The following is a 23,161-nucleotide window of genomic DNA, read 5'->3' on the forward strand; positions in this document are numbered from 1 at the left end:
GTGTGGTGCTCCTTCCCCCTCTCCGCGGCCTTGGCTCCGGAGGGAAACCTCAGATCTTGGAGATCGGGCGATGAAGGCGCCTTCACGTCTTCTTCCTCCTTGGGGGCATCGTCTCGGAGCCGGCCACAACCTGGAGACCAGTGGATGGCGGCATCTTCGCCGCGTGGTTTGCGGCATCTTCGCCGCGTAGTTTGCTGAGGCGGCCATCTCGGGGCGCTGATTTCTGTTTGGCAACGATAATGGCGTCGAGAGGAGCTTTGGTCACGGCTAGGGCTTCGGTAGTCGGATCTTCCCGGCGTGTCCGAGGTGCTCTTCCGTTGGTTGCTTGGTTGCTTGAAGTCGGAGCTGCGGCGGAGTTGTTCCTGCGGTAACGATGACAGGCGCTCGGTGGTCGGCTACGGCGTGCACGGTCGGCGCAAGTCCTCCATATTCCCTTGTGATGATCGTCGTCAGAGTCGAAGCTGTCAGTTGTTCGTGCGTGTGGCCTTCTGTTGGCATGTGCTGTCATGTTTTCGGTGCAGCTATCTTTGTAGCTCCGTGATCCCATGTCGGTGGCCAGGTTGGCCGGTGGTACCCATGTTATATGGGTTGGATTGTATCGGTTTTAGCCCGGTTTTCCGTCAATTAACCGGGCAATTCTCACTCCTTCTTAATCAATGAAAATGGCAAGTCTTTGCCTCGTTTCAAAAAAAAAACAAAGGAGACACTCTCGCACTGCTCCTGCTGCATTGTTGGTGAAGGAGAGGTCCACAGCTGGAGTGGATGCAGTGAGAATCAGCTGCCTTTTGGAAAGAGCGGCGTGGAGGAAAGGCTAAACATATCTCAGTGGGAGCAACTGCTAATGCTGGGGTGGGGGTGCGTCTTAACAACAAGATTCCGTACAGGGTTAAAAGTGTTGAAGTATGTTCTCCACTTTTCTCCTCGGGTCAAGTTTTGGGGTAAAATCAGTGCCCAAGAGGACTCCATTTTGACAACTGGCCAATGTATTGTTCTTAAAAAACTTATGGCCTGCCTTAGTTCGATGTCTACTTTTTCTTTTTTTGAAAAGGAGGAAGACCCCCGGCTTCCATCTGGGCGATGCATGCATCCACTTAATTAATTATTCACGAAAGACCTTACAGAGAAATAAAACAGTAAGTCTGAAGCCACGGTCTAAGCAACATTTGTCGCTACTCATGTCTACTCCCTCCATTCCAAAATAATTGAAGTTTTAAGTTTGTCCTAAGTCACATTTGGATAAGTTTGATCGAGTATATAAGAAAGTTAAGATATAGAAAAATAAAAATAATGTGTCAAAATACATTTTATTTGCTGTTGTAGATTTTTTTTGTTTCGAAAATGAGGAATACCACCAGCCTCCGCATCTCTTGATGCACATAGCCATTTTTGCTGTTGCAGATGTTGATATGTTTTTGTAGAGACTTGGTCAAAAAAAATGACTTGGAACAAAGCTAGAATTTCAGCTAATTTAGAAAGGAGAAGACCTAGAGGAGCATAGGACGTATCCACCTTTCTCAGCTTGAGCTTTTGAATGAAGTGCATGGGCAGTTTGCCAAAGATGAATGGTTAATGGCATGCTGATAAAGCAAAAGCTTTTTCTGTAAATTTACAGCAAACAATCAGTCCTCGCGGGAATTAGGGAAAGTGCTGCGTTCGAAACAGGACCATGGAATGTGGTGGTGTTTCGCTACATCCATTTCCACATTCAATCATTGATCTTTCAAATTGACTGCACGCTCCTTTCGATGCCCAAAATGGCTAGCAGGTGTTACCTACATGTCATGCTGTACCTTGCCTACAAGTTTATATATACGTTCCATGTGATAGTAGCTTAGGCATATTCCTAATAAGAAAACATTAGCTTAAGCACGCATGAGGTGCTCTAAACAATGCATGAGTTGGAAAACGTGAAAACAGAAACAAAATAATAGAGAACTCGAATGTTCCTTTGATCATGTGAGAATGAAAACACCGGGCATTGCTGAGAAGAGGCCTTTAAATGGTGTAAAGCAAATAAGCATGAGATTTGAGATTAAGGGTTAGTTGATTAGCGAGAAAAGTAGAGACAAACAGAGAAGATGCACCGGAACATTCAGAAGTCCATTAGGTTCGTCCATAAGCAAAAATAATGATTCCCCATCCTACAAAATACTCCCTATGATTCGATTCTAAGATCCAAACTGTAGGAGTAGAGACTTCTTCGTAGTAACTGCCAAACTTCCCTGTCGAGACTGCCCAACTTTTGTGTCGATGGCAATTTAGTCCAACCTCTGTGATTGGTTTCAGTCGGCCCGAGTTTGTTTCCAGCCAGCTTCACTTTGTCAACTGATTTGAATGAAAAAAAAATCCATGGTGTTGGATCTATTGCTCGGGATTGTAATGATTTACCTGAGTAGTCAAAATCAGTTGCTTGGTCCCAGGTTTCTTCTGAAAATTTTCTGTCCCCTATTGGAACAGATAAAGCTCGTACAGTTGATGTGCGCAATCTCGCTGTAGAAAACTGGGACACATCATCCAGCTTCTTTCACTTCTGTGTCAGAAAATATACCAGTACTTGGAAAGAAGGAAAAGGCTCTTCTCCACTTTGTGCATGACAGAACAAGGCAAATCTGAGAACTCTGGCCTGCTTGCAATATTCAGAGCAAAGGCAGGGACAGACACAAACCACAAATAACACAACCACATCATCATTTCTACTCCCTCCGTAAAGAAATATAAGAGCGCCTAGATCACTAAATGCTCTTATATTTCTTTACAGAGGGAGTATTTTCTAATTCCAGGGGTCTCAAAGGTTTTTTACCTGCTTCGTCCTCGGCAAGCAAATTCCACACCAGAGCGGTTTGAGAAATCCGCAAACTGTGAAATGCATGGGAGTATTAGCACAACGGTCAGTTTTGCTTTAGCAGGCAGCTACAGACATTCTGGACAACGGATCATAGCGACAGTGACAATGCAGCGCTTGAAAGAGACACCCGGGCTAGCGGTAAGCAACTCACATGCTCCCTCATTCCCCTTTCTCTTTGGTACCACAAACATCATAATACAAATCTTGCACTAGATCCACCCAAAAAAGAAGCGGGAGAAAATATCCAATGAAATGTACGACCAGGAATCGAACATGATAAAAGGGAAAATAACAAACAGATGAAGGCGCTGGGGGAGCACACTGACGAATATGATTGGTCATGCGACAAAAATCATTTACCTGCGGAGGGCTTGATGGCATCTTCAGGTCCAAAGCAGCATGTCAGTCAATTCGTCACATGATATGTGATGAACAACTCTCCTGATGATGTTAGATCGCCATTTACATGTATCCGAATACTGTAGAGTAGTTGTAAACTGGTAAGTCTACCAGTACCATCATAAATGCACCAGAGGTCTGATGAAGATGAACTGAGAGTCTGAGAGTATCAAAGTCCACAGAAGTAGATAGGTCCCGTATCTCTGACGAAACATACTTCTGACCATCTAGATTATCAACAAATATGCTATGAATCAATGGGAACCATGCAGTTCCATAAGCTCGATTCGCATTCAGATCACCGGATAATACTGAACGAATGAACATGCCACAAGATGCAACTGCTTCCATAAATTTGCAGAAAGGATTTTCTCAAGAATAGAACTTAAGTGGTTCTTCCAGATCCAACTGTGGATAGTTGCTTACGGTTCCAGTTACAATGCTGAGCTGAGCTGTAAGTTAACATGTGTACTAACCTAGCGCTATATGAAGCATAAGTTTATCTCTTTACAACACCCTATTGTACTTTCTAGAGTACAACAAATTATATCTAACACGGGCCAAAAATCGCTGCTATTTTCTGTCATCTCCACCCCTTTCCTTTAGGTATATGCAAACTGGCAGTATTCTGCTTGTAAGGGAGAAAACCTTTACATAGCAGATGTCCCCTGCACTATATACTCATCATCTCGCTGCTATAAATGACTGCACAGGAAAAAGGAATTACATAAGCAAAGGAGAGTGTTATTTCTTAGGCACCTGCTTTGCCTATGTTTGTGCAGGCTCATCCATAACAAAAGTTAAAAGGTCCTGAACTCACTGAGTTAAGAAGCTTCAGACCGGCTCCGCGTGTAAACTTCCTTGCAAAGAGGAAGCAAGGTGCTGGTCTCTCATTACTTGTACACCACTCTTTTCTATATTCAGTCTCATAATATATATTATCAATATCCTACAAAAATATAAAGATATAGACCCTCAGTGAACAGTTAGAAATTGTCCTAGGCACTTCTTACAGGCAGTTTATTTTACAGACATGTATCTTATTATGACAGAACTACAACATGGAAATCAAAGTTGAAAATTCTGTCATAAAGATCAATAGGTCACCAGACTGACATACACTGATATTATTACTCATCACCGATTTTTCCATCGATGTTGCTAGATATAACCTTCTATCAAACTCAGCAAACCAAAACAAATAATAAAAGCATACCTGGTTTTCTGTGAAATACAAAAAAAATACGATCATCTTTTCTAGGGAATACAGTGTTCAGATTTGACAGAAACATATACCTTAATGGATTTTATAAGTGCGGGTGTAGCATCAGAGACTTTGTATGTTACAGGATGCCATCCACGCCTTTCACGATCTTTAGAAGATGATAGATCCCATGCGCTATGTGTAACTGATCTCCGCGTAAGCTCTTCTTCAAGCCCATTTTGCTGTAACAGAGATAGGTCATGTGCATTTGTGTAGAGAACAAATTCATGGTATGTTAAAATGATCATTGACTTACTGCAAGCAATGTTTGAACATAGTGCTCATCTGGTATGCAGTTATGTGCCTTCCATGCCTCAGCAGGCTGGATAAAATGAGGACATGTAACACGTAAGTCTACCAATTAAACTTTTTCCAGTGAAACAACCATAAACAAATGTACTTATTGAGTTCATTAGTAAATCTTGAAGGCTTAGGTACTTATTTGGTTAAGAAAATAATTTAGGAAATATAAGAAATACAGTATATATATGACATATGAGTAGTGGTTCTATGCACTATATGCCACGCTTAAAATTTGGCTTCACTACATATACGTATGGGAATATGGTGGCAGAAAAGGTTATTGCAGAAAAGGTTAATCTAACTTTGGTTCCACTTCTGTATACGTGATCCTTGTGAGCGCACAAACTATCACACATAGTGTTATTTATCATGTATAAACTTAACTTGTCCATAGTTTGAGAACAATGCCTCCTTCACTATTGCATACATTGATGAAAACAAATAAAAATCAATTCATTTGGATGGGTACTGGTTAACATTAAAGCAAATACAGGCACGGATCAAGTTCATGCCTGCAATTCATGTCACAGGAATAAGGCCAGATGTTAACATCCAGAACCTACAGGAAAACAAATGGCATGATGAACACAGCCTCTAATCTGTCATGTATTCTAGACATACTCCAGGTACAAACTGCATCCAAAACAAGCATGAACTATTTGCACAGAAGAAAGAAAGACAGCATGAACCATGGTTCAAGATACTCCACAAATAGATGGATGGGCATTTTGTTAAAGGGTCTCACTTACAATAGGTTTATCCCAGTCCCTCCAGAACTCTGGTAAGGGCCTTCTCTGCAGCAAATAAAAGATATACTTTCTTTAATAAGAAGAGGCATAGAAAAAAAATCAAGTTCCCATGTATGTACAGATAGAAAAACTGTCATTTGTACATGCATACCTTACAGAACCATATGTAAGTACAGATGTAAAAATTGTCAGAACTTAGTAGAACAATAAGAAGTGTACAACTATTTAAGTGACATTATCTTGATGATGCGAAACTACTACCTTGTGAAGTTATGTCCATCTATGAACTATTTACAATACTTAGAACATACAATTATTGAGGCACATACCCTGCAATGCTTCTTGAATTCTGGCAACACCACATCATCATAAACCACAACTTCAGCATGCTTTTTAATTAGCACAGCCCACTGTATGGCAAGTTAGGTTGGCAGAGATAAAAGAATGAGTTTATTAGACACACAAAAATTCAAGTTAATCTTTTATTTTCCATCCTTCTTCTTTCATCAGTAAAAGCGGAAAGGTACCTGTGAGCCTTTTCTCCAATTCTCCACCGGGATGATTGGGTCCATTCGTGGATTGTACCTGCCCTGTTTTGTATCGGCGAAACTGCCAGCATTACACAATCGGATGCTATTAGTCCTCAGACTATAACATCAGCTAAAAGAAAAGCTTACATCTTAATATGAACAGATCTGCAATATGTTATGCTAGCAATCCATCTAAAAGGTTAAGGTGCATGAAAACACTAAGACAATGTAAAATGGAAAAGGCTATGATGAACTTATATTGTCATTCATAAATACTGGCTGATACTCATTCTTAATCAAGGCTAGGAGACATAATGCAAAACTGAGATGTTTATACCTGTCCACAAAGCTGGTTGACGCAGACATTATGTAGTCATAAGTGTAGTTGAAATTGTACAATGGTACACAGCTGGCAGAGAGAGAAGATCCTAGTAAGCACGAATTCAATATTAAGATCCAAATACGTTCATAAATGATGCACGCAGTACATAACCATTTTGACGAAAACAAGTTTCTAATAAATAAATGTTGGATTGTTGAGTATTAGTAACTATTGAGTCAAACACCGGAGCCATGTAAAAGATATCAAATTTGCAACAGACCCGAATTTGCTAAATGGGTACAGCTATACATTTGGTTGTGTCTGGCAATGTCCTTGTTGAAGGCATTGTTTTGAGAGCGGGGACTATCTTCAGGGCAAAAACCCATGATCTACGATCGGGCGACGGTGGCGCTTGTGCACTGTTTCCTTCTTTGAGGCGTCGCTTTTGGAGAACTTGGACTTCAGGTGTTGTTTTGGTGGTGGTTGTACTGGCTGCAAGGACTGGAACTATGTAGCAGAGCTTTTCTTTTTTAGCTTCTTCTTCTTTTTTGGCTGTGTGCATCCGTAATGCCATTAGGGTATTGCGTTGTTGCAGAGGCTGGGTGTAATTGGTATCTTCGCGATATTAATATATTCCCTTTCTCGAAAAAATAGGCACTTATTCAGCTCAAAAAAAAAAATAGGCACTTATCCGAGACAACCAACAGAACATAGGGACAATTGGAAAATATAACCCAGGATTCACTTCCTGCAAAACAAATGTTCTCCCCAAGTCACAGAAAACACGGCTTATGAATAACCTGGTGATCTACCGATTGTAAAAGTAGGATTTCCTGCGAGCGATAATAAGCACTTAAAAAATACAATTCGAGTCTACCAGTATGTTTAGGTGGAAAGGGAAACAATAGAGGGATCTGAGCTGGACCTAAATGTGAATGACATGAAAAATCCTTTTTAGGGCGTGGACACGGTGTACGAAAGGGGAGAAAACTCCTGGCTGGTCTAAAGGAAAAATGTCCAATTATGTCTTAGCACTATCACATTGCAATTTTTTTATACAAGCTTAGAAGTGCATTTTTAGCAGTATGGTCCATTGTTGGGTAGCTTCAAACCTATAGCCCCCGCCGCTCCTAGTGTGTATAACATGTTCGGCAACTGGTTGAGGTGTATTGATAAAAAAATATTTCCATATCCTTGTGGGGGAGAGGGTACACGAGTTGGTTTCGTCTCCTCAGGGCCGCCTCCTCCTCCCAACCCTAGCCACCCCTCCTCCTCACCCCCTTCCCTCCTCCCTCCTCCCTCCCCCGCCGCCGCCTGAGGTAGCCGTCGGGCAAGCCCGGGGCGCCAAGGATGGTGGCGGCGGGGCCTCGGTTGCCCTGCTCCTGTGTGGGGAACCTCAGATCTGGAGCGGCGGCTCCATTGGCAAGGCACGGCCGGCTAACAGCCGTGCGGGTGGTGGATCCGGTGCCCCGGCCACGCAGGCGGCGGGATCCGGTGGTCGTTGGCGGCCGGCGGCGGCTTCTACTACGGTCGGTGTGCGCGATCTGGCGCGTCCCTTCCTCCCCTGTTCGGCGTGCGGGCCAGCCTGGTCGGGCCGCGCTTCCTCTTGGTCGCCGGTTCTGTACAGGAGGTGCTGTTGGTGGCGGAGATCTAGTTCGGGCGTAATCCCTAGCCGACCATGACCGGCCGCGCCAATGGCGACGCCTGAGGGCGTCGTTTCCCTCCTTGGAGGCGTCGGTATGGACTGATCTCCTCACTTCACCTTCCCCTAGGTTTCCTGGGCGAAAGCCCTAACTCTGTTGGGCGGCGGCGGCGCTCACGGCGCCGTTCCCTTCTTGAAGGCGCCACTTTGGGAACCTTGGGGTTGGGTGGCGCTTGTGGGTGGTGGGTGACAGCGGTGGTGCGGCCCTTTCCTAGCATGGATTTATGTCCGTTGCTTGGAGATGGAGTCGCGTAGGTGGAGGTCGTCGTTTGGCGTCGTGGTGGCGTCGATGGCGGAGGACCTGCCAAGGTTGTCACCTCAATCTGCTCTGAAGATGGACCAGTGGAAGATGGCGGCGACGACACATGTGAGTGCGTCAGACCGGTTTGAGCCCCAGACCCGGCAGATGGCTCGGTCGGGGCCTCCGGCTTTAGATGTTAGGCTTAGGTGAGAGGTATGGGTATGTGGCCCAGCTTGCACCCCTTCATCATTTGGATAGGAGTAGCGGCAGATGCTGCCAAGATGGCGGATTTAGGCATATTGTTGTTATACTTTGTAAGGTCCTCAAGAATAATCAATAAAATGGCCGTATGCATCTCCCAGATGCAGAGGCCGGGGGTCATCCTCCTTTTCGAAAAAAAAATATCCTTGTGGGGGCGACAGCCTTGTGTTGGGCTTTGTGGCTTTCCATGAATGATGTGTTTTTTACCAAGAGTTTTTATCTCGTGTGCAAGTTATTCATGCATGTACACGTTGGCTCCGTACGTGGTCTATCATGCAAAGGTACGTGGTCTATCATGAGTTTTTTTTCTTCTTCTGTAAAACCCTACTTTTGAGTTCTCTCAGACATGTTGGTTGTGTGCATGTTATGCAGAGTTTGGGCTCAGTGCGGTTGTATTAGCTTGATATAACGATTGAATGAAATTCCATTTATTGAAAAAAGTAAGACAATCTACATGGGACAACAAAAGAAACATTGACACAATCTCAGGACATAATACAGCAGATTTTCCACTTTACTAATTAGTGCATTGCAGCAAGAAGTCAAACACCACATAATTGATGTGTTAAACAGTACAAGTTCCCCCCTTAGACCTTATGCTTCATTGATTTCATTCTTTTGTGCAAATTGCCATTCTAAGAAGAGCCTCGAACTGTACCTGTCGGACACAAAAACGAAGCGCTCATTGAAGGGGTCCTTGAGTGCATGGCTGAGAAGGATGCGCTCGGCCTCGATCATGCTCGCCTCCCCCCAATCCACCTGAATGCCAAAAAAGTTGAAAGCACGTCAGCAGCAATGGGGTCTCGAACGCAAAGATCATATGGTACTAGTAACTGTCAGCACTAACCTGGACGCTGTTGTTGACCTGCCGGTTGTAGAAGAAGCGGGAGCGGGTGGTGGCGCGGGTGAGCACGAAGCCCGGCCGCGAGTGCACGAAGATGGAGAACCTCCCCTCGTTGTCACCCTGATCCGCATAATAAGAATCACAATGCGGCTTGAGATTACTTCATTCGTTCACTCCCGCATTGGTGAAATCGAGACGGCAATGGAGAGATGAAGCGAGAAGGGCGGGGGACCGGGGACGTACACGGAAGAATGCGTCCCAGACGAGGTCGAGCGGGAGGCGGTTGCGGGCGATGAAGAGGAAGGCGACCCTGGCGTTCCCCGGCGGCAGCGGCGCCTCCTCCACCTCGGCCAGGACCATCGGCTCCTCGTGCCTCCCCCCTCCTCCTCCTGCCGCGGCCGCCTGCTCCTTCCCTCCCTCCGCGTCCAGCGGCGGGGAGGAGCCGTGCAGCAGGAGGAGGAAGACGCCGGTGACGCAGAGGCACAGCACCAGCAGCACCGCCGCCGCCGCGCTCCTGCCGCCCCTGCCGTATGAGTGCCGCCGCGGCCTCATTCCCCGAGACGGGTCGGGAGGCCTGCAGGCTAGTGTTCCGTGCTATACAGTGGTATTACCGGCTCACCGCCGGCGACGCTCCTCCCGCTCGCGGCATTGGGGGCGAGCAGAGCGTGGCAGAGCAGAACGGAGCGGAGCGCGTCTCAGCTCAGATCTCGAGCTCCCGCGGCTGCGCGGAGGGAGTGTGGTGCGGTCTCGTGATCTCGGGAGGTTGGTGGTGGTTGCACTTGCGCCGCAGCGGGGAGGCGGGGGATCGAATCTCGGCAGGCTCCGCTCCGCTCACTCGCTTGCTTTTGCTTGCTTGCCGGGGCAGCGCGGCAGCGGCAAGTAAAGCTAAGCAGTCTCGTGAGAGATACTCCTGAACGGGCGTGCCAACCACCTACCGGGAACGGGAACGGGAACGGGAACGGTGCGGATGCACGTTCCAGTGAGGTCGGGGCAGCGGCAACGGTGCGGATCGAAATCCCGAACAGGGCAGGGAGCAGCAAAGGGCCATGTTGTGGTCTGACAGTGGCACGTGGACTTTCCATTATTCACATTGACTAGCCCGTCCCAAAGTTGCGTCAAAGCGACACGCCGGTGCCGACCGACGTGCTAAACGGAACCGACAAACCGACCGCAGCGTGCTTACTGACACATGTGACGTGTGACGAGCAGTGAAACTGGTTTAAGAGGGGTGTAAAACTGGGCGGTAAAGTACAAGGCTGTGTACAATGTTGTTGTTTTAGAAGTGTCACGCACGGTAAGTATTGCGGTGGAAGAAAGAGAAACTGGGGAAAAAGTTTTGCATCCTTTTAATTAATAAGATGATATTGTTCTCAAATTAAGAGGAGAGAATTCCTTATTTAACATTAGCTTAAAAATTTGTGCCTTATTTAATACGGGAAAAAAATCTTTCTTATCTAACATCAATTCTAAAATTCCCTTCCAACATTTTCATCCATTTTAAGTACTAACGGTGTTAAATGACACGTGAGAAGATAATTTTACCCCTGTCGCAAATTATGACCAAAATTGTTTGCATACTAAAAAGCAATAACTTTTTTCTATTGTTAAATGCAAGATTAGGTAGAACCTCCCCTGTAAACATGCAAAATTCCATATCTGGATTTAAATTATTTTGATATTTATTTCAAAAATGGGCACAACCTCCTCTGTAATTTGAAGCATATCCGATCACACAATTCACATATACATATTATATCCGATCACACAATTCACATATACATATTTTGCAATATTACACATAAACATCCAGGTCCACAACAAAGTACACATATATCACTTGCAGCATATCTAGGTTCACATATGAGGTAATAGCATCCCAGGTACCCTAACTTGCATAGGATGTGATGATTTAGTTCCAAACTTGCAAAACTTGATCAAGTCATACCCCAACTTGCATCTCATGTGATGTTTTAGTCCCAAGCCAATCACAGTGCGCCAATTGGCTGGGCCGGTCAGCGCGCGCAGTTTTGCACAAAACCCCCTGCCGTTTGCCTGATTCAACCCGCGCCGCCTGCTCCCCTCGGCCGCCCGCAGCTCCTCGCTCCGCAGGCTCGCGCCGCCGCCGCCGCCCTCTTCGTCGGCCCCGCAGCCTCCTCGTCACGCGCCGAGCGCGGCCGCTGGAGCTGATGGCAAAGCTGGTGCCGCCCCTCCCGGCGTCGTCGCGCGCCTCATGGGCCTCGAGTCTCGGCCCGCCGCCCCCGGCGCGGCCGCGGCCGCGCAGCCCAGGCCGCAGAAGCAGAGGAAGGTGGAGGTGTCGGCGGGGGGAGGAGACAATGAGCTGGCGCCGGTGGTCGTGATGCTGCCGTCGAGCCGGCGCCCGCCCGCGCCCGACTCGCCCACGCACGCGCCGCGGAGCCACCACAGCGCCGACCTGCCGGCAAGGAGCCCCAGGCGGAGCCGCCTCGTGCACGCCGCCGCGTCGAGGCTGCTGGAGCCGGGCGCGCGCGCGAGCTCGAGGGCCGGCGCCAGGCTGCAGACCATCGCGTACGCCTCGCCGCAGCACCGCGGCCACCCCGGCGCCCCGCAGCAGAGCTGGGGCACGCCAGGCTGCAGACCAGACGAACTATTCCGACTCATCGGCTCCTCTCAATAATGCTGAGACTATATACAATTCCAATGATCAATCACCTGAGTTTCACAAGAGCTATCAGGTCAGTTTTGACGTTGCCCTACTGCTTCATTTTGTCAACCTTTTATATCTCTTACTTATGTTTACTTCAGCAATATTGATCAGTCAATCATGAAATTACCTCTTTGATAGTATGTCCATACGATGAAATTGTAGTGCTTATACTTATCACTTTGTCTAATGGTAGAGACTGCTAAGGAAGCACTTCCATGAATCCATGCCTGGTACATTTTGTGAATTTGTTGTTAAAAAAATATTCCTCGGAATGTGATTGGATGTTCCCTGGTCTTTACTGAAGTAATGGTTTACCAACTTGGATGACTTGGCATTCATTGTACTGTGATCAGTGGTCACACTACTTTTTGTCTAGCTTGCTATTGAAATTTGAAAATGTTATTTTGTTCTAGTTCCAGGGTGACCAAGGGGCTGATTCTCCTGCTACGTGCACAAATGAGGAGCCCAATCAGCCGAGCCCAACATCTGTCCTCGAAGCATGCTTCTCACACGGTGCTTCCTCCTTAGGAAGTCCAACTGAAAAGATCGGTAAATACTTTTGTAGTATCACCTTGAATGTTGTACTAGGATGTAAGGATACCTTGTAGCTAGTAACCCCTGCAAGCGAAAATTCCATGGCGTGGACGAGCACGCCTGCTCACGGTATCTCCGGGCGTCGGTTCGTGGTGGGATCTGGGATGGGCGCGGCAGTACAGGGCGTGTACGCGGGTAGTTAATGCGTACGTTTTGGATGGAGTTTTGAGGTTGTACAGTGAGTCTGGACGGACGTACAGGACATAGCGATGGCGTTGAGGTACTGTACCAACGTGTGCTGTAGGTGCAAACGGCAGGAGAAAACGGTGGGTTTCAGTTGCAGACGGGCTACCGTCGGCGCTGGCCCACCAACTACATTAACTGTGGCTGCGGCACTCGTGGTCGATCCATTTAACCCTAGCGACTTGTTCAATCGATCCCCAAATCAGAAGAGAGGAAACCCTAGTTTGCGAAGATGGCAAACCGACCATTGCTCAAGCAAGCCGCACAAAAGCAAAACAAACTGAATTTCTTCCAAGAAATAGGGACTGAACGGAAAGTTCATTATTTTCCTAGTGCTAAAATACAAACGGAAATGCAATCGACAACACTGACATAATAGTACAATTATGCGAAAATTCAGTTACATACGCAATGTTCATGAAAGACACAGAAGCAAAGACGCGGATACCGATGACAGCATCACACATTGATCAGTGGCGATTTATTATTCAAGACCATCTTCTGGATAATGGCTACGAAGCCCTCAACAGCACATCACACTGTAGAATTCTAAATCAAAAGTTGCTCCAAAGTTGCATTTTCAACAACATGCAGCACAACTTTAGGTTTGTTGCGGGTGTTTCTTTCTGTGACCATCGACACCACAGTTTGAGCATTTTCTTTCCAAGGAAGATCACCTCTCTTGTGACCTCCCTCACCGCAGATACTACAGAAACGAGTACGCTTGCTTGTTCCACACCTATCAGCAGCTTTTTATTTGGTGCCTGCTTCCATTTTTTGCTCTTCGCGCCTCGGTCATCATACAGACGCTTGTCCCTGCTGGTAGTTGGTCGTTCTGCTTTACGCTTTCATTCTGGAGGCTTTAAGCCAACGAAACTACCAATTGCACTGCCTTGGGCATCACTCCCTCCCCACTTGCTGCTGGATGCATTGCAATCAGTTCCTTTTCTTTTCCTTTCTCCGACTGGACTCTGTCTTGAAGTCCCATTCCATCACGGACGCTTGCCATAGGTGTCAGTGTATCCATTGATTTCTTCAGTATATCCATTGCACATTCATACATACCTGTGTTGGCGTCTCCTATACTGACAACTTCAAGGGCGTGAGTGTGTAGGTTGGAGTGTCTGAATGTTATTGAATTGACACTAATCTTATCCTTTTGAAGATGCACCAAATGATCTGGCAGCACATCTCTTGCATCCTTTGTCCATCGTTTGAGAATGTGCTTGGCTGGTATCTGAGCTATTCCAAGGACTTCAAGGACCTACAGAACAACATATGTGGTTTGATATGGTTAGATATGATCAAGCAAAAAATCCTCTTCCTTTTCTTTGGTGCACACGGACTTATGAAGGAAAAAAGAAACCACCGTATCGGATGCATGTGGTACAGTGATAACTTATGTTACCTTAAGTGTGTGGCAGCACAGCAAGCCTGTGTGTTCAAAATTACCACACTCACATACTAGTTGTGCGCCTTCGTCGACAACTTCTACTTGGTACACAACTCTGTACCACTGTCATGCTTCTCTGGGTGGTACCGTCGTGCCAAATACGTATTCCATCTGATGACTTCCTCTGTCTTGTACTGACCTGCTTCATACAGGACTTCGCCAAATTTCTGAAACATAGCTCGAGTGTATACATCGCTAGCGTGCATCTCTAGTGGTGTGCATTTTCATAACTGGTGAAGTCTGAAATGAATGAGGTACACAAGTAATGTAAAAGTTCAGGTAGTGAGTCCATAGCCTTTTTATCTGCATAAATGAATTCAGAGAAAAAGAGAACAACTTACTATCTTAGTATGTCTTTCCTCGTAGTTCTCAGCTGCTTCCCTGTCGAAAAGAAGCCTCATCTACTGGCGAACGAATAGATGCATGGGGCAGCTTGCTGGAACATAATTCTTAAGCATATGGTTTGAACTTTCACTGCACTGTGTACTGGTCATTTTTGCACAAAATTTTCCATTGAAATATGGTTTCGCCCATTTCATCCTTGTTTCATAGATCTGAGTCAGGTAAGGGTGTTTTTGCAAGCCGTGTGTTCTGTCAAATGTCCCCATGTTGTCTCGAACTCATCGACTGTGAGCATGTGACGTATTATCTTGTGGAACTCGATTCTGAACTTGCTCCTCTTTCTGTAATGTGCTCCAAGAGATTCTTTTGCTTTCTTCACGATGTGCCCCTTACACCAGACATTCTATTGCTACTTCCATGGCCCTCCATTGATCTGTTTTTTTTTGAACGGGCTCCATTGATCTGTAGACACATAAATCAAAACATTGTCCTTACAATCATCATACTTGAACAATAGGAACATACAATGGAAAAAGCGCCATAGTGTGCAAATGCAACCTAAAATTTCAAATATAAATGTTTATTCATGCACACCTGTTAGCAAGGTTTGTGGATGTTTGCCACCCATCATGCGGATAAATTCAGTGGACACCCATGTAAATGTTTCCGCTGTCTCATCCCTAACCAGGACTCCGCCGAAAATGACACTTTGGAAGTGGTTGTTGACTCCGACAAACAGCCCGAATGGCATATCGTACATCGGTAAGACCGTGTGTTGCTCCTTTTCGGGACACCCTGCAATTCTTTTTGTGGGAAATAACAATGTGCGTTTTCATTTTTGAGGCTACAAAAAGATTAGTACAATATATACAGTGATGAAATCGAAAAGAATTACTAATTGAGCAGCCGCAAACTATTTCCTTCATACAGTTTGTTCTCTCGACGTTCAATCTGCTTTTTCTATATCTAATCCCAAACCCAAATTCTCAGGGATACAGATTGTAATAGTCGTATGCCTCTCCAAGGGGATCAAAGTTGTCTCCGACGGCAGGAATTACGACATTGTCACACTTCTTTTTTGCATAGCATCTGAGTGTTTTTTCCAGTGCCCTTATCCTCCCAACGTAGGGGGGGGGGGGGGCTCAAGGGGTGCATTCCTGACACGGACCCTGTGTGATTAATTGGCATACAGACGAATCATTACCACGCAATTGTTTTACATAACTATGACTAATTGGCATACAGACATTCCACAGCAAGTAAGAGCAATTCATTTGCCATCCAAGCACAACACTTTCAGAAGGAGCGGGCAAGAACAGTAAGTTGTCCGTCAAAATCAAAGCGGACAACAACAGGCGTCAATAAGGGAGAATATGGAAGGTTCCTATCGACTAGATCTGACAAAAACTCGTAGCCGCCGCCTCCCGCCTTCGCCGTCGCCATTGCTCTGTTTTCCCTTTAGCTCTTGATGAGGCGGTCAAAGCGATAAGTGTCTTTTTTTTCCTTCAGCGCGTTGGGGCGGTCGATGGGGACAGGGGGGGTGCGGACCCGTGGTGCCACGTATGCTTATCTGTCGTAAACAACGCCGTTTGTTTGCCGGCCTGCATACAATGGGCAACCGGTTTGGACCGGTAGTCATGTCATGCACCATCCGAACAAGATAAATCCTGCCGTGACAGAATCGTCATATCGAATGGGGAGTTCCCCGTATATTACTGTTCCAAGCTACGCATCTTTGTATTCACTCTTCGATCGCATTCAATGCTCCATTACACCCGTCAATGTTCGATTGGCACGCGTAGCGTGAGCAGGCGCGCCCGTCCACTCCATCGCCGCTCTCCCCCTGCAAGCCACTTTACTTTTAGTTAGGTTGAAAGGCCTTTTCTGAAGAAGAAAATGTGTGCTACAAAATAAAGTTTCCTCTTTATTTACTCTACTTCTGTTGCTGATCTGAAGTAAGAATATATGTTTATATGCCGACGAAACCTTAAATGAATAGCTATGTTTTGCATAAAATGCATTTGGCCACGAAATTGATTGCTTTAGTGCACATCTTGACGCGGTGTTGCAGATTAAAGGTATGTATCACGATGAGTAGCGGAAGAAACAACAAATAGTTTACATATATTACTAATATTTGAACTATTATAAGACAATGTTCTGTTACGCTATCTTCTAGTTAACTTTGCTCGGCTGAAATGAACTCTCTTTAGAGAGAAGCTTAAAACAATTCTGATTTACAGAATGGATTGAATTAGTAGGTTTTGACGTGTGTAATGGAGTATAGATTATGATGATAATGTATGGTTTTTCTTTTGTATGCAGAGAGTACTGAATTCTTTATTTCAATGGAGAACAAAATGGAAGATCTCTTCAATCTAGAGTCTGAAATCGTAGATATGTCCATGTCCATCGACACAATGAAGACTGATGATCACGGCAGCAATGCAGAAATACCATGTGTTCAGAGTTCTCCAGAGCATGATTTTGAGTTCCTAGAAGGCAGGCTCCACAGCATCAGAGAAGCCATTGCAAATGCTGAGCTACTTCTGGACAACAGCCTCTTCTGTGGCACACCGTCAAGTCTATCACTCCATTCATTCATCGTTGAGATGCTGGAGACCGTTGAGGCCGTCTTTGGCGATGGATCAGAGAGCAGCTTCGGCTTCCAGGAAGAAAACAACTTTCAACGCACCAACTTCCTGTTTGACTGCATCGTCAAGTCACTGGACTCGAAGTTCCGCGACTTCAGAAAATGCGGGTACAAGGCTTTGTTGCGAATGCCTCTCACCATGAGCAAAGACCTGCTGAAGAGGGAGATATCCAAAGAGATCGGCAGCTGGAGCGATGTTTCATCGGACCGTGCTGCGGAGAAGGAGCTGGACCAGGTGGCGGCGGAGAGGTGTGACGGGTGCCGGACTAAGGCGTTCGACATCAGCGTCGCCATCGAGGAAGACATACTCGAGGCCCTCGTCGGTGCGTTCGCCTTCGACCAATGCTGCTGAAAGTGTGGAAGTTTACTGGTTAACATGGCATTGGTCAGGCATGAGTAACACTTTGCAGATATGTACTCTATTTCTCCTCCGAAGATGTTATACAGCGTCATGTAGTAATATGGACGCTCCCGCCCCCGGTTAGTCCCAGATTTAATTCAGGTGTGCTATACTGCGGGTTGAATCAGGCAAATGGCAGGGGTTTTTGTGCAAAACTGCACGCGCTGACCGGCCCAGCCACTTGGCAGCCAATTGGCGCGCTGTGATTGGCCTGGGACTAAAACATCACATGAGATGCAAGTTGGGGTATGGCTTGGTCAAGTTTTGCAAGTTTGGGACTAGATCATCACATCCTGTGCAAGTTAGGGTACCTGGGGTGCTATTACCTCTTCACATATATGGGTCCAAATCCACACTTACATCATACTCTACATGATATGAGCAACATAAAGACTGTTATCGTACCAGATTCACATGCATAGTTCAGAAGCACAAAAGTGACTTTAGGTTCACATACATGTATCTTAACTCATGAAAATATGGTGGAAGCATATGACTGAAGTTGCTTGTTTTGTTTGAGGGTACAAACGACCGGCAAAGTAAAGTCTCTTCACCATATTGGGGTGCAGGTATGGAATCACTCTGTTCACTGGCATCAACAGTTGTCAATCAGTGATGCCATTTATCTCCATTGAGTGTTCTGTCATTTACAGGGAGAGATTTGCTGGGATGTACTCTCCTTGGGTCTACTCTTTTGCGCAGACGGAATCATTCTGTTCACAACCAATGGCCTTCTCAAAACAAAAACATCTTATGTCCTTTCGAGCTTTTTTTTATTGCCAAACAATTTAATTTTTCAGCAAATAACTTGAATTTGGATCCATCCTGTGAATTAAAGAGACAACTTTGCATCAAACCTATGCTGGTGTGCATGAGTATTGCTAGACAATCAGAAATAAAGTAAAGCATTAATCTTGTTGTGATCACAACCAAGCAAACTAACTCCATTACTAACATTGCTAGAAAATCTGATCATTACTAACTGATTATTAACTAGATGGTCTGTAGCTACTACTAACATTGCGTTCAAATGAGCCTCTATATTGCTACTACTACCATTGCTTTCCCAGGAGTGCCACTTACCCATCTGAACAAGCCCATGTGGATGCGCCCGGCCTGAAGCTGTTGCCGATGCCAACCCGAGGACACCCTGACAGGAACCTCCAGCCAGCTGGCGACTGACCCAGCAATGCCCTGGTCTGATGCTGCTGCAGCCGGGGCACCTGTCAGGAAATGTATCATGCAATTTCAAAAATATTCCTATGCTCACGCAAGATCTATCTAGGAGATGCATAACAACGAGAGGGGGAGAGTGTGTCCATGTACCCTCGTAGACCGAAAGTGGAAGCATTTGTTAACGCGGTTGATGTAGTCGAACTTCTTCTCATTCCGACCGATCAAGTACTGAACTTACGGCATCTCCGAGTTCTACACACGTTCAGCTCGATGACGTCCCTCGAACTCTTGATCCAGCAAAGTGTCAAGGGAGTGTTGCGTCAGCACGACGGCGTGGTGACAGTGATGGTGAAGTGATCCATGCAGGGCTTCGCCTAAGCACTATGTGAATATGACCGGAGGCATAAACTGTGGAGGGGGGCGCCGCACACGGCTAGGAATCAATATTGTGTGTTCTAGCTATGCCCCCCCCCACATATATATAGGTGGGAGAGGGAGAGGGGCAGCAAGGGCGGCCTCCCCCCTTCCATAAGTGTCGGAGGGGGAAGGAAAGAGAGGGGGTAGAAGGAAAGGGGGAGGGCAAATCCTCCCCTTTCCTTCTCCCTTCCCCTCCTTCTCCTATTTCGGCCTATATGGGGGTGCACCAGCCCACCACGGGCTGGTCTGTCCCTCTCTTGGCCCATAAGGCCCATAGCTTTGTCGGGGGTGCCCGAAACCCCTTTCCGGTGACCCGATACGTACTCGGTACCCCCGGAACACTTCCGGTGTCCGAATACTATCGTCCTATATATGAATCTTTACCTCTCGACCATTTCGAGACTCCTCGTCATGTCCTTGATCTCATCCAGGACTCCGGACAACATTCGGTCACCAAATCACATAACTCATATAATACAAAATCGTCATCGAACGTTAAGCGTGCGGACCCTACGGGTTCGAGAACTATGTAGACATGACCGAGACACCTCTCCGGTCAATAACCAACAACGGAACCTGGATGCTCATATTGGCTCCCACATATTCTATGAAGATCTTTATCAGTCGAACTGTTATGACAACATACGTTATTCCCTTTGTCATCGGTATGTTACTTGTCCGAGATTCGATCGTCGGTATCTTCATACCTAGTTCAATCTCGTTACTAGCAAGTCTCTTTACTCGTTCCATAATGCATCATCCCTCAACTAACTCATTAGTCACATTGCTTCCAAGGCTTCTTATGATGTGCATTACCGAGAGGGCCCAGAGATACCTCTTCGATACTCTGAGTGACAAATCCTAATCTTGATCTATGCCAACCCAACAAACACCTTCGGAGATACCTGTAGAGCATCTTTATAATCACCCTGTTACATTGTGATGTTTGATAGCACACAAGGCATTCCTCCGGTATCCAGGAGTTGCATAATCTCATAGTCGGAGGAATATGTATTTGACATGAAGAAAGCAATAGCAAAAAAACTGAATGATCATAATGCTAAGCTAACGGATGGGTCTTGTCCATCACATCATTCTCCTAATGATGTGATCTCGTTCATCAAATGACAACCACATGTCTATGGTTAGGAAACTTAACCATCTTTGATTAACGAGCTAGTCTAGTAGAGGCTTATTAGGGACACAATGTTTTGTCTATGTATCCACATATGTATCAAGTTTCCGGTTAATACAATTCTAGCATGAATAATAAACATTTATCATGATATAAGGAAATATAAAATAACAACTTTATTATTGCCTCTAGGGCATATTTCCTTCAGTCTCCCACTTGCACTAGAGGCAATAATCTAGTTCACATCGCCATGTGATTTAACACCAATAGTTCACATCTTTATGTGATTAACACCCATAGTTCACATCGCCATGTGACCAACACCCAAAGGGTTTACTAGAGTCAATAATCTAGTTCATATCTCTATGTGATTAACACCCAAAGAGTACTAAGGTGTGATCATGTTTTGCTTGTGAGAAAAGTTTAGTCAACGGGTCTGCCACATTCAGATTTGTATGTATTTTGCAAATTTCTGTGTCTACAATGCTCTGCATGGAGCTACTCTAGCTAATTGCTCCCACGTTCAATATGTATCGAGATTGAGACTTAAGAGTCATCTAGACCAATGTTAAAGCTTGCATCGACATAACTCTTTACGACGAACTCTTTATCACCTCCATAACCGAGAAACATTTCCTTAGTCCTCTTTAAGGTAACTAAGGATAATTTTGACCGTTGTCCAGTGATCTATTCCTGGATCACTGTAGTACCCCCTTGCCAAACTCATGGCAAGGTAAATAATAGGTTTGGTACACAACATGGCATAGTTTATAGAACCTATGGCTGAGGCATAGGGAATGATTTCCATTCTCTCTTTATCTTCTGCCGTGGTCGGGTTTTGAGTCTTTTACTCAACTTCACACCTTATAATATAGGCAAGAACTCCTTCTTTGACTGATCCATTTTGAACTCCTTCAAAATCTTGTCAAGGTATGTACTCATTGAAAGTCTTATCAAGCGTCTTGATCTATCTCTATAGATCTTGATACCCAATATGTAAGCAGCTTCACCAAGGTCTTTCATTGAAAATTTCTTATTCAAGTATCCTTTTATGCTATTCAAAAATTCTATATCATTTCCAATAAATAATATGTCATCCACATATAATATCAGAAATGCTAGAGAGCTCCCACTCACTTTCTTGTAAATACAGGCTTCATAGTAAGTCTGTATAAAACCATATGCTTTGATCACCTCATCAAAGCGTATATTCCAACTCCGAGATGCTTGCACCAGTCCATAGACGGATCACTGGAGCTTGCACGTCCTGTTAGCACCTTTAGGATCAACAAAAACTTCTGGTTGCATCATATACAACTCTTCTTAGAGATATTCATTTAAGGAATGCAGTTTTGACATTCATTTGACAGATTTCATAAAATGTGGCAATTACTAACATGATTTGGACGGACTTAAGCATCGCTATGGGTGAGAAAGTCTCATCGTATTCAACTCCTTGAACTTGTTGAAAACCTTTTGCGAAAAGTCGAGCTTTATAGACAGTAACATTACCATCAGCGTCAGTCTTCTTCTTGAAGATCCATTTATTTACTATGGGTCACTGATCATCGGGAAAATCCACCAAAGTCCACACTTTGTTCTTATACATGGATCCTATCTCAGATTTCATGGCCTCAAGCCATTTATCAGAATCTGGGCTCATCATAGCTTATTCATTGTTCGTAGGTTCGTCATGGTCTAGTAACATGACTTCCAGAACAAGATTACCCTACCACTCTGGTGTCGATCATGTTCTGGTTGACCTACAAGGTTCGGTAGTAACTTGACCTGAAGTTTCATGATCATCATCATTAGCTTCCTCTCTAGTTGGTGTAGGCAACACGGGAACAGATTTCTCTGATGAAATACTTTCCAAAGTGAGAGAAGGTACAATTACCTCATCAAGTTATACTTTCCTCCCACTCACTTCTTTCGAGAGAAACTCTTTCTCTAGAAAGGTTCCATTTTTGGCAATAAAGATCTTGCCTTTGGATCTGTGGTAGAAGGTGTACCCAATTGTTTCCTTAGGGTATCCTATGAAGACGCACTTCTCCGATTTGGGTTTGAGGTTATCAGGTTGAAGCCTTTTGACATAAGTGTCGCAACCCCAAACTTTAAGAAATGACAACTTAGGTTTCCTTCCAAACCATAGTCATACGGTGTCGTCTCAACGGATTAGACGGTGCCCTATTTAACATGAATGCGGCTATCTCTAATGCATAACCCCAAAACGATAATGGTAAATTGGTAAGAGACATCATATATCGCACCATATCTACTAAAGTAAGGTTACGACATTCGAACACACCATTACACTGTGGTGTTCCAGGTGGCGTGAGTTGTGAAACAATTCCACATTGTTTAAATGAAGGCCAAACTCGTAACTCAAATTCTGCTTCTGCGATCAGATCATAGAAACTTTATTTTCTTGTTACGATGATTCTCCACTTCACTCTAAAATTCTTTGAACTTTTCAAATGTTTCAGACTTGTGTTTCATTGAGTAGATATACTGATAACCCACAAGTATAGGGGATCGCAACAGTTTTTGAGGGTAGAGTATTCAACCCAAATTTATTGATTAGACACAAGGGGAGCCAAAGAATATTCTCAAGTATTAGCAGCTGAGTTGTCAATTCAACCACACCTGAAAGACTTGATATCTG

General features: G+C 45.1%; 1 protein-coding gene, 1 long non-coding RNA gene and 1 pseudogene across 4 annotated transcripts; 1 reads left to right on the plus strand and 2 right to left on the minus strand.

Annotated features, from left to right (window-relative positions):
- Positions 1-3,570: 3,570 nt before the first annotated feature.
- Positions 3,571-10,347, minus strand: LOC123114395 (glycosyltransferase BC10). Of its 3 annotated transcripts, XR_006456534.1 has the most exons (12): positions 9,704-10,347; positions 9,464-9,580; positions 9,275-9,375; positions 6,428-6,499; positions 6,088-6,169; positions 5,890-5,970; positions 5,561-5,605; positions 5,324-5,370; positions 4,765-4,830; positions 4,541-4,690; positions 4,065-4,193; positions 3,571-3,949 (listed from the first exon to the last, which is right to left on the minus strand). XR_006456534.1 is itself a non-coding variant. In XM_044535850.1 (11 exons), the coding sequence occupies exons 1-11, from the start codon at positions 10,010-10,012 to the stop codon at positions 3,929-3,931; spliced, it is 1,173 nt and encodes a 390-aa protein (XP_044391785.1). In that variant the 5' UTR covers positions 10,013-10,341; the 3' UTR covers positions 3,571-3,928. The 3 variants fall into 3 exon arrangements, 2 of the variants coding, with proteins under 2 accessions (XP_044391785.1, XP_044391792.1); XM_044535850.1 differs by lacking the exon at positions 5,324-5,370 and having other exon boundaries at positions 9,704-10,341; XM_044535857.1 differs by lacking the exons at positions 5,324-5,370; positions 6,428-6,499 and having other exon boundaries at positions 9,704-10,342.
- Positions 10,348-11,516: 1,169 nt separating this feature from the next.
- On the plus strand, positions 11,517-18,481 carry LOC123077929 (uncharacterized; annotated as a pseudogene).
- LOC123114413 (uncharacterized) lies at positions 13,845-16,196 on the minus strand. Its single transcript, XR_006456535.1, has 4 exons — positions 15,310-16,196; positions 14,715-15,177; positions 14,329-14,613; positions 13,845-14,184 (listed from the first exon to the last, which is right to left on the minus strand). It is a non-coding gene; the product is annotated as an uncharacterized lncRNA (long non-coding RNA).
- Positions 18,482-23,161: the final 4,680 nt, after the last annotated feature.

Source organism: Triticum aestivum, chromosome 1B (genome assembly GCF_018294505.1).
Source record: "Triticum aestivum cultivar Chinese Spring chromosome 1B, IWGSC CS RefSeq v2.1, whole genome shotgun sequence".
Classification (NCBI taxonomy): domain Eukaryota; kingdom Viridiplantae; phylum Streptophyta; class Magnoliopsida; order Poales; family Poaceae; genus Triticum; species Triticum aestivum.